The 12,282-nt window shown below is 33.5% G+C and overlaps 1 protein-coding gene across 3 annotated transcripts in view; it reads left to right on the top strand.

Annotated features, from left to right (window-relative positions):
- The window catches only part of CLGN (calmegin), a 79,343-nt gene that overhangs the window by 39,019 nt on the left and 28,042 nt on the right, over positions 1–12,282 (top strand). For all 3 annotated transcript variants that reach the window (XM_072621100.1, XM_072621098.1, XM_072621099.1), the window contains exons 4-7: positions 294–352; positions 3,461–3,602; positions 6,524–6,605; positions 8,133–8,325. In XM_072621100.1, coding sequence (XP_072477201.1) covers positions 294–352; positions 3,461–3,602; positions 6,524–6,605; positions 8,133–8,325 — 476 coding nt within the window. The remainder of the gene's footprint in view (positions 1–293; positions 353–3,460; positions 3,603–6,523; positions 6,606–8,132; positions 8,326–12,282) is intronic.

Here is a 12,282-nt window from a genome sequence, read left to right as displayed (position 1 = left end):
GAGATGAATGACCAAAGGCTGGAGATTCAGAGAAAGTATATAAATGATTTGTCGTGGATGTGTGTCTGAGAAATGTTTTAAGTGTAAATAGTTGTACATATTTATTTCAAGTTAAGTTCACAGTTACTTTTAGAAATAAACCATATACTGTATTTTCAATGGAAAGTGAACCTTATTCTCTTTCTTCATAAAATACAGCTTCTATGCAGTTTACTCATTTGTCTTATTTCTAAACTATTTGAAAAGCTGATAAACATGTGTGCCATTCATTAAAAAATACTAATTGTTTACAGGTGGGTATTATCCAAAGCAAGGAAAGAAGATACCGATGAGAACATTGCTAAATATGATGGTAAACTCCTTAAATATATACATGTTTATGCTACATTTTGTGATCTGTTTAGTATATTTGACCCAATTACATTTTTGGTGAAATTTGCCAGTTGTCTTTAAAGAAACTTAAGAAGTTAATTGTAAGTTTTTGAAAGATACACTTGTGTGATGGATACTTATCAGTGAAGAGGTAGCAGTGTGGCAATAAAATGAAGCCTGTCCTTGGAATGAAGAGACCAGGAATCAAACCCTGTCTCAGTCACTTTATAGCTATGTGACTTGGAGCAAGTTACTTAACTCTCTGATCTTCATTTTTACTCTCTATAAAACAAAAACATCACGATGCTTATGTTACATCTCTTATAGGGTATGTGGTGCAAAAGGTGCTCTGTAAACTACAGAGGTGGGTTATAAGGATTGTTATTTTTAAAATAGAGCAGCATTAACTATTCCTAGTTGTTGTGTAAAGACATTTGTCACTGCAACAGGTAATTTAAAACTTAGTCATCTAATTATTATTCATGTTGACATAGAGATTTAAACTTTTTACAAGCCTTTTCCACAACAGTCCTGTAAGGAAACTGATGTTGTGAAAGCTTAATTGTAGAGCTAGAATTTGAACCCAGGCATCCATATTTCGATTCAAAATGCCCTTGAGTTGCTAGTATTTTGAGCAGTATTTCTTTTAAGCTAAAAAGTTTCTAGGTAGTATCTAGTACTTAATAAATATAATCTGAGCCAAAAATCTTAGGGTAGCAATGTTGTATTTCAGGGACAAGGAAGAACAAAGAATTGGGCCTTTTTTTGGAGGTAACCACTGGGAGGAGTCAGAAAAAAGTTAATTTGCTGTACATTTTGTCATTAAATAAAAATTAGTGTATTCCACTTTATAGAATAGAAACTTTGTGTAAAAGTTTTCAGTGATTTGAATTTCTGACTACATGTAAGAACTTAGCAAATTTAAAAAAATATGTATGTGTACATTAAAAGAAGCTATGTTTATAAAACTTAAGTTATTTTAAACTCAAAACTTGTGGTCTCCATGGGAACATGCAACTCAGCAAAATAGGAGTGGAAAAGAATACTGTGATCAGCTTCAGTCTGTGGATTTATTTTTTAGCTTTCCCATTGCCGTTTTTTAGTTAACTTATCAAACAAGACTCTATCCTTTTCTATTAGTGTCATTTACATAAAGTGGAAACAAAAAACACTAGTCTACATACTTACAAAAGTTAATAAAATAATAAAAATGTTTTAACCCCTTTACTTTCTCCTTTTCCTATCATCTATTTAAGAGTTTAAGAAGCTTTTGACATCTACATGCTAATAAGTGGCATTTTTTTTCCCCTGGCTCAGTACTATTAATCAAAACTCCTGGAATGGTTTAGGGAACTCTCTTATTGCATCAAATCAGATTTTAAGTCTAACTTTTATGTAATAATATTTTTTGTTCTTTGAATGACAAGTTATCGAAGGATTGTGATAAAAGGTGTTTCAAGGTTCCTATCTCGCTTATTTCTGCTTGCCCCCCAAAGTATATTAAATTATATGTATTATATATTAAAATACTGGTTTTATTGTGATATCACTGAAACTTTGTTTTGAAATATCATAATATTTTAAATTTAGCCATAAACCAGGTCTTTATGAGTAATACTAAGAACCATTGGATTTTACTGAAGTCCTGTGAAATTCTTTATAATTAGTCTGGGAATAAGGTTTCCTGATCAGTTAAATATTTTGATCAATAGATTGTTAACATATACCATGGGGTGGGGAATCCTTCAGTCTAATGGCCAAAATTATTCCTCAATTTGATTTCATTCTTTCCACTCAAAGTTTTCTAAAGTTGTACCTCTCTGATGCCTGTTCCATAGTCAGTACATTCCATTTAGTGCTTGTAGTTGTGTAAACTCAGCATGGTTTTAAAAATCTACAGCCACAATATCCTAAAAGTCCACAAGATGGGGTTATTACTCAATGAAAAAAGACTGCTGTGTTAGTGATCACAGAATAATTAAATTTAACATCCAATCCTTGTGGGGACTGGGGAATTAAAGAATTGTGCTATGTAATTACTCAGTTTTTAAAAACGTGTTATCAAGTTCATATGTCAGTGAGAAAAAAAAGCTTGAAAGATCAAGCCAAAAAAGCCTTGAGACTATTTTCAGACTTAACTGCAGTTCCAAAGAGGGGAGCTCTAAAAGAATGATCAAGAGCACTCATGGTGCTTTTACCAAAAAAGACACTTGAGAAGATAACCACTGACCCTATACCTACCCAATTTCTTCTCTCTATAAAAATAGCAAAAAGAACTGAATGGTCTTGTATCAGTTGTCCATAATGAAGACATTAAAAGGTAGTTTTCCATAGGTGCTTTTCTGTAGTACACCATTTCTTTGCCATCATAATTACTAATACAGAAAATATTAGGAGCCCATTGGGTTTATTATTTAAAGAAAGCATTTGATTTGGTATAGAGAAAAACATAGACTTAAAGTTCTTAGACTATGTTTATGATAGAAGAGGATACAATACTGATAATAAATTTTTCAACATATGGAGTATTGGAATCCTTGGATAACTAATGGGCAAAGGCTCAAAAATACCAGGCTGTTAAAAAGTATACTTCTTTGTCTAACTGCCTAAGTCAAAAAGGCACTTAAAAATGCTAAAGGAGTAAAGAAAAGAGGGAAGACTTGAACGGTCAAGTCCCAACTAGAGATTAGGCTAAGCAAAAAAGAATCTGAAGATACTTTGCAGGGAGTAGAGCTAAAAATAGTTAAATCAGGTACAGCAAAGGGAGGAAGACAGCTAGAAAACCAGTGAGACTGCTTGATGATCATGGTGCAGTGACTTGAAGACAACACATAGTGAACACAATTAAATCCCCACATCTTAGCACTTCAGATTTTGTAGTTCCCCACAGACACTAACATTTAAAAACATGATAGGCAAGAATCTTTTGGTTGAATAAACCAGTTTTAACATAGTATGTTGCCTTCTCAAAACAAAAGATAATGGTACATTTTCTTGACTAACATAGATGTTATAGTTAGTGTATATGCTTCTTGATTTTTCTTCTGTAAAAATGATTTTTTCACTATCCTTTTTTTCCCTTTTATAGGAAGATGGGAAATAGAAGATTTGAAAGAAAACAGAGTGCCTGGTGACAGAGGACTAGTTTTGAAATCACAAGCAAAGCATCATGCAATATCAGCTCTGTTATCAAAACCATTTATTTTTGCAGATAAACCTTTGATAGTTCAGTAAGTTTTGTGATGCTTTCTCAGAACTTACAATTTTGTAAATTTGAAATATTTAATACATACATTTAGATATCAGTTAAGAGTACTAACTTTCCTTGCAAACTTGCCTCCCTTTGTAGAAATTTAGTATCCTGTTGAGTGTGAAACCAATTAGGTATGAAGCAGCTGATACATTAATTTGTTACACATTTAAATGTTTAATTCTTTACAACAAAATAATGCAACCTAAATTTGTTACATAAAAATGCTATATAAAATTTGCTATTTGAAAAGAACATGAATTATATTGGGATATGTATTTTCCTCACAGCAGATCTGTGAGGCAGATATTTGTAACTTTGTGTGTGAACCTCATCTATAAAGCAGAAACTGATAGCAGAATTGATTAAAAATCAGAATCCAACAATCTGTTTACAAGAAACGCATGAAGAATGAGGGAGGGGTATATCATTGCCATTTTATTGGCAAAGAAACTGAAGCTCAACTGTTAAATGGAAAGTTCACACAACAGATTAGTTGTCAGAGCACTTTTTGAACATGCTGACTCTAAATTCCAGGGCTCTCTCCACTATTCAGCATTCATGTTTTGTTTTAGGTTAATATGCTAGCTTAAGTTCTTGTGCTTAAGTAAGAGAGCAGTCAACTTGAATGATGAATTATTGTTTGCCAGTCAGCCATTAGTGAAAATTCACAGGTTGTATAAAAGAATTATTACCAAAAAAAAAAAAAGAAAACTACTTTAAATATTAGTATTTTTAATTTAACTGAAACTTTCAGTGTCTTAATTACCAGTTATAGATAAGAATTTTTTTTTCCCTCATGGACTTTAGCAGCTTGACAGAAAAAAAAATGTAGCAGACATTAAACTTTAAACCGTTTACAACACTACAGATCCTCTTCTTATCATTACTGCTATTGCATGTTTTTACACAGTTGTAACCCATCTGTGTACACATGTAAGTCTATACCATGTTCATTTATAGGTAGGCTTTAAAGAATGCAGTTGTGAGTTGAAAACAGCTTAGTTTATCATTAAGATTTTACTCTATTGAAAATTCAGTCTCTCTTCTCTCATCCTCAGAATGTCAAAGGTTACTCCTACCACTATATTTAGAATTTGGCAGCCTTCTAGGAGTTATGTTTTTTACTCCAGAATTTAAATAACAGAGGTGAAAGAAAAGCAACAAAAGTTGCCAACATTCACAGCTTTTTTTTTTCCAGTGCTTCAATGAAAGGCTCAGGGATGAAATGATGAAATTAGCATTCATTATTTTAACACAAATCAGTGCCTGACAAGCAAGCAAATTTCTCCTTACAGTACTGGATGTTAAAGGTTGGAAGATCCTATCCCTGAGAAGAGTTTATTTCAGGGAGATAGTAAATATTTGTTTTTTATTTCTATTGAGGAGAGCATTAAAGAAGTTAAATGAACTTAATTGGCATCAAGATATTTTAATGTATATCAGAAAAAGCCATTGATTTATTTGCCAACTTTTCTTTAAAGAAATTTTTATTGCACAGATATTTTCATTTAAACCTAGTCATTTTAAAGGATATTTTCAGTCCAATCTTAAATTAATATGTGTGCTACCAGGGGTGGGGAACCTGCGACCTCAAAGCCATGTGGTTCTCTAGGTCCTCACTAGCATATACAAAAGTGAAACAAAATTCCTGCCTTCAAGTAAACTTGCATTTGAGAGGAAGAATGTAACATGTAAGCATATAAATTATACTAATGATTATTTGATGGGGGAGAGAGCACAAACAGTGGGCTCAAGAAAAGCCTCCTGCAGGAAACAGCATTTAAACTAAGTCTTGAAGGATAACCAGGGTGTACTAAAAGGTGAAGGTAAATGTGGATGAGAGCCTGCGTGAAAGGATGGAGGAAGGAGATAGAATGCTAACTCTGAGGAAGCTCCCCTAGGCCAATTTATGGAAGAAGTAAAAGGGAAGAATGTATAGTAAACTTGCAAAACGAAGCTGAAGCCGAATTGTGAAGGTCTCTGGTGCTGAGCTGGGGGTGGGGAGAGGATGACCAGCTGAAGATTCCTGATAGGCACATACCATGGTCAGATTATTTTGCCCATATTACTAGGAACTTTTTTGTCCTTATCGTTCTACAGTCATTTTTCGGTCGTGTCCAACTTTCTGTGATCCCATTTGGGATTTTCTTGGCAATGGTATAGGAGTGTTTTGCCATTTGTAAAATTTGCCATTTTACAGATGAGAAAAATGAGGCAAAGAGGGTTGAATGACTTGCCTAAGGACATATTTACTCTTTTAACCAGGAGGGCATGTAACCACCAGAGGCACACACAATAGCAAAAGATTGATGAGAATAATCTCATTCATTGATGCTTTGCCCTGAATCTGGATATGTAAAGATTGTGACAGGTTATTAAAGAAAGTTATAAAGTATCTTTTCTTAGAAGCATTTGACTGAATAATCAACCACTATGGGTTTAGGTTGGCTGAAAGGCAGGTAATCCGGATGATCTGAATTCTGGAGATTCCATTAAATATTTTGTTACTGAGATAAAAAGCAAACTATCATGAAGAAAAAAGCCTGTGGATCTTTCTCTTTTGAAGTGTGAATTTTAGTTTCACAGATATTTGAAGTTCTGTCTTGAAGCTTTATTAGAGCATATTATGGACACAGGACATTTTCTCAGTTTAAATTTTATATTTTTCAGGTGTTCTTGAAGATTCGCCTGTGTTTTGTATGGGAGAGAATTAACTTTCATTTTTGTATTTCAGGGATTCAAATTGTATTTTAACAGGACATATTGAAGCTTGTTTGCTGTAGAGATTATAGGAATTATTTTGAGATCACTTACTGATGTGCAGGATGCTTTACTTCATTTCATATTGATAAATAAAAAGTAGTCATTTTAATGATTTCTTGTTTTTCACTTATGCAGATACGAAGTAAATTTTCAGAATGGCATGGATTGTGGTGGCGCATACATTAAGCTTCTAACAGATAATGATTATTTGAATCTGGTATGAGCTATTAATATTGAATTTTATTGAATTGGTACACGTTTTTAAAGATATATTTAGTAAATTGAACAAATGTTAAAATTAAGGGTAATTGAAATAACTTCTGACTTTCTAAAACTCAACATAACTAAAAGCTTTTGTCCTTTTGTTAGTTATGTTACTTATTAGTATCAACTTTATTAAAATTTTACTGTAATTGTAAATTATAAAGCATGATTTTGAAATACTGTAGGTAGGAGTAAGGTAAATTTATGTATAATTTCAAAATGAGATTCACAAGTTCAGAAAAGCAATATAACACAAGTGATAATGAAGCATTTTGTTTATATTGTTAAGAGAAAAGTTACAGAGTGAATGCACAAAAGATTTAGAAAATTGTAACTTTGGAAAACACTTTGATTAAACTCCTATTTTATTCAATCCATTTGAGAGGAGGAATAATTTAACATACAATTTGATAGAATTTTCTGTAGTAGAGTTTCTTATTTTTTATAACTTTTAGTATTTTATGCATTTAAAAAAACATTATTCTGAGAAGGGGTCCATATGTTGATTAACTTCACTGTGGGGTTACTGGGGAACTTTATAACACAGAAGAGATAAAGAACCCTAGTTCTATAAAATATGGGTTAGTGCATTGTATCAAATAGAAGTTGTAGAGTAGCAGTTTGTGGTAGCATTCACAATTGGTCAAGATCACTTGAAAATACAATTCCACTGGGAGTAGAAATGATTGAAAATAAGCTAGTTTGTATGGTTTCTTTGACCCTTCTGTGCCTGTTGGAGTAATACTTTTGCTACTTTTTCCCTTTTGTGCATTAAAAGAAAATTGATATTAAATGATATTAATTCTTTAAGTAGAAAATGATTCTCTTCTACAGAAACTTTAATATATCAAACATTGAAGTATTTTAAGCCTTATGGTATGGCAACATGCCTTAGCTGATAGCTGGCCTTTGAGTCAGGAAGATCCAAGTTTAAGTCCTCGTACACATACTGGGCAAGTCACTTTACTTTTCCGTGTCCCAAGCAATTCTCAAGACTATAGGTTGGGGACCAGGTGCCTATCTGCATTAGTAGAAGAATTAGCTTACAGAGAGTTTTCTACACCAGTGAAATCACAGGTTCTTTTTTTAAAAGTCATATTATAAGGTGAAAAGGAGCATATAAAAACGTTGATTGATATGGTAACTTCAGAACCTTCCACAGTGATAGGCGTTTGCAAAATGTCATTGTTCTGATTTATAGTTCAGTGCTCTTTCTGCTGCTGCCTCCTACATTAATTTTTTTCTATTTAGTCTATTAGTGTTCATAAAATTATTCTTTTCAAGTAATCTTTCATATATTGAGAATAATTTTCTTATATAAAATATATCTTAAGGGATATATATATATATATATATATACACATATATGTATATTTGTATAGATTGCGTAGAGAACAGGAGGAGTTCATTAAATATTTTGTAATCCTGTACCTATTATTAAGACATCTCTCGCCTCTCCCCTTTCTCCCCCCTTTTGCAGGAAAATTTCTTTGATAAAACACCCTACACCATTATGTTTGGACCAGATAAGTGTGGAGAAGATCATAAACTTCATTTGATCTTTAGATATAAACATCCTAAAACTGAAGTTTTTGAAGAGAAGCATGCTAAAATTCCAAATGTAGACTTGAAAAAGTTTTTTTCTGATAAGAAGACACATCTCTACACACTTGGTATATCCTTTTAATTTCATTTAAAGTGATTATTTAATAGACCAGGTTAGAAATGGAATTGTTTTGCCAAATATTTCAATCAGATTTTTATTATCTGTTAAAGCTGTGCTTTCATATACTCTTGCATTGTTCTGAAGTGGGTTACAGTTACCAAGAGTTACAAAAAAGGATGATTCTTAAAGCTTTTTTTTATTAGGAATTGTTTTGAAGAAAAAAACTATTTCTGTGTTAAGAAGAATATAGAACTTATTTGGTGAATTCCTATCACTTTTTAAGCAGGAGATTACTAGTATAACCATTGGATTAGTATTATTATTATATTATGCCTTCTTGTTTTGGCTTTGGTAGTTTTAATTTAAATTTAAAGCCTAAAGCTATTTTCAGAATCTAAGTTGCAGCGGGAAGGAAAGTTAGTTGTGCTTTTATTAGTTGTACTTTTTTTCCAAAAGGAATGGGATATATAGCATTACTGAATACTTTTGTTGCTAATGAAAGGATGCCACGAAAAATATATGTTGAGAATGTGTGTGTGTTTATGTGTGTGCATATATATATATGTATATAAACATGATGACATAAAATTCCTTATTCTTACTGTCCTTCAAAGATCTTACAGGAAATGGCTAGGCTAAGATAGTAACTCATTTTGTCAGTTTTATGGTGTTTGAGCAAGAGGATGTAAATAAATTTCAACTACTAAAGCTTAAAACCACACTAAGACTTTCGGGACACTTTTTTTATTATGAAGTTTAGTTCTTAATTTAACCACCAGGGGGCTGGTCAAGTGTCAGACCCTTTTAATTGCTGGGCTCCTCCCTTTCTATGTAGTCATTTGTTTTTGGAGTTTTGGTGTATGTGGATTTATTTAATTAGACTTGCCTCATAGTACATTCTCCCCATTAAAAAGCAATAGCATCTTCCTTTCCCTACTTTAAAAAAAATGCAATTAATCACCCCATCATGGTTTTAACTGTATACAATTCTTTACTCATAACTGTCAATGAAAAAAGAATCAAAATCTTACAGGTTAAAGTAATGACAATATGAGCCATATATCCATACGTGGTTCCTTGTAGCCCAACTCTTTTAGTAGAAGGTATGTTTTCAAACTCTGAGAAACAAAGTTTGGTCCTTAGATTCACCCTCTGCCTAATTGGCTTCCACAGGGGGAGCTAGGAGGTCTGTTTTTCTATTCAAGACCAATTTTCTTAGAGAATTGATGTTCAGTCATTTGGAGGGGAGTCATGACATAGGATACTCTGGTGGTCTCTGTCTAATTCAAGGGTAGTCACCCGCAGTCTCATTTATATATAAATTCTGCCTTCAGCTTTTTCTCCCAGGTACCACTTTTGTCATCTTCTGTCTAGGGGCTTAGTCTCATCATGTGAAAATATCTGCTGGGCCTTCATGCTCACAGTTACCTTAATGCCAGTGGCCATTTTCTCTCTATCTCCCTTTCTGTTCTTGACCAAATTCGCTGCTGCCAAGGACATTTTTGCACCAAGCCAATTCTGACTCCCCTGTTTTTTTGGATCTTTCCTTATCATTTTGGTAGCCAAAGCTTTGTGGGAATGCTTATCTTCTCCTTTCTTCTAAACTTTATGTGTGAGACAAACGTGAGACATGGGGCTTATCAGCTGGGGGAAAGAGGTGGAAGTGTACCTACCTAGACCTTCATCTTTATTTAGTAACTTGACTCTTTTTCTGTCTTAAAATAGATGTTTGTTTTTGCTTTTTTTGCTTCTTTCTGTGCATTTGAATCCTGAGGTTCTTTCAAATATAGGGGAAAAAAATCCTGAAAACAGAGACTAGATAAATGATATTGAAGGGATATAAATGCAACACCATTCTCAAAGCAAAAGGGATAAGGGTAGCTTATACCTTTCCGTTTTTGCTGACTCTTTTGAATGTGGGTTCTGACTTTTAATCTGTTGAGTATGATTTGATGTGCTGCTGTTGATGGGTTGGTTGGTTTGCTTGGGCAGGGGGAGGGTGTCCAGAAAGTTACTGATGACCAAGCAGTATTTTCTTAAATTTTCCTTCCTTGATAGAGGAAAGAATTACCACATGTATAAATATATTAAAAACAAAATACACATGTCGAATGAATTTTTTTATCTCAGAGTTATTATGAAAAAATACTAAAACCAATTCACTACCTAGAGAAAATAATGAGAAACAACAAATAGATTACAGAATAGAAAATTAAGTTTTACTTGATGAATAAGAGAAAGTTGAAGCTGGAAAGAAACTCAGTCTTTCACTTTTAAATCTTATTATCCTGTGAACTTTAGGGCAGCATCTAAATGATCTGAAGCAAATACTTACCTAGTCCATTTTTCTAATCTTTTTTCAGAACCATCTGTCAATCACTATGCATTATTAAGTGCCTACTCTTGGTCAGGCACTGTGTTACATATTGGGAATACTAAGACAAAAGTGAAACATTTGACATTAGTGAGTTTACATAACCTCACATAACATAACTGAGAGAATGTATACACATATAACTGCATACAGAATATGTAAAATGAAGAAGGGTAGGTTTTGGAGGGAGGCAGCTGGGGAGGGAGGTATCAAGAAAGGTTTCATATTGGAAGATTGTGGTTGAACTGAATCTTGCAAGAAATTTGGAATTTCAAGAGGTAGGGATGCATTACAGGTATGAGGATAGACAATGCATAGTATGGTGAGGGGGTAACATATGATAGCTGGAAAGGCAGAAAGGAACCAGCTTGGGAAGAGCTTTAAATGTCAAGACAGGAGTTTATATTTGATTATAGCAATCTACTGTTTGATAAACCCAAGGACCCCAGCTTCTGGGATAAGAACTCATTGTTTGACAGAAATTGCTGGGAAAACTGGATAACAGTATGGTGGAAACTGGGCATAGACCAATGCCTGACACCATAAACAAGAATAAAATCCAAATGGATACATGATCGAGGTATAAAGATTGATACCATAAACAAATTAGTGGAGCAAGGAATAGTGTATTTGTCAGATTTATGGAGAGTGGAGAAATTTTTGATCAAACTGGAGATAGAAAATATTATGATGTGCAAAACCAATAATTTTGATTACATTAAATTGAAAAGTATTTGCACAACTAAACTCAATGCAGCCAAGATTAGGAGGGAAGCAGAAAACTGAGAAAGAATTTTTATAGCTAGTGTCTATGATAAAGGCCTCATTTTTAAAATAGAGAATTGAGTCAAATGTACAAGAATATAAGTCATTCCCCAGTTGATAAATGGTCAAAGGATATGAACAGGCAGTTTTCAGAGGAAGAAATTAAAGCTATCTATAGTCATATGGAAAAATGCTATTGGAATATGGAAAATCACTATTGATTAGAGAGATGCAAATCAAAACAAGTCTGAGGTACCACATCACACCTATCAGATTGGCTAACATGACAAAACCAGGAGTATGATAAATGTTGGAGAAGATGTGGGAGAGTTGGAACACTAGTTCATTGTTGGTGGAGCTGTGAGCTGGTACAACCATTCTGGAGAGCAATTTGGAACTATGCCCAAAGGGCTACAAAAAATGTGCATACCTTTTGACCCAGCAATATTGCTTCTAGGACTGTATCCCCAACATATCATAAAAATGGGAAAGGGTCCCACATGTACAAAAATATTTATAGTAGTACTCTTTGTGGTGGCCAAAAACTGGAAATCAAAGGGGTGCCCATCAACAGGGGAATGGCTGAACAAGTTGTGGTATGTGAATGTAATGGAATACTATTGTGCCATAAGAAATGATGCACAATTAGAGAGGTGAAGGAAAAACTGGGAAGAGAAATGAGTGACATGCAAGCAAAGCATGAAAAACAAGTAAACACCCTGCTGAAGGAGACCCAAAAAAATGCTGAAGAAAATAACACCTTGAAAGATAAGCTAACTCAACTGGCAAAAGAAGTTCAAAAAGCCAATGAGGAGAAGAATGCTT

The sequence above is a fragment of the Notamacropus eugenii genome, chromosome 6 (assembly GCF_028372415.1).
Source record: "Notamacropus eugenii isolate mMacEug1 chromosome 6, mMacEug1.pri_v2, whole genome shotgun sequence".
NCBI lineage: Eukaryota > Metazoa > Chordata > Mammalia > Diprotodontia > Macropodidae > Notamacropus > Notamacropus eugenii.
This window is presented reverse-complemented; position numbering and strand designations above follow the sequence as displayed.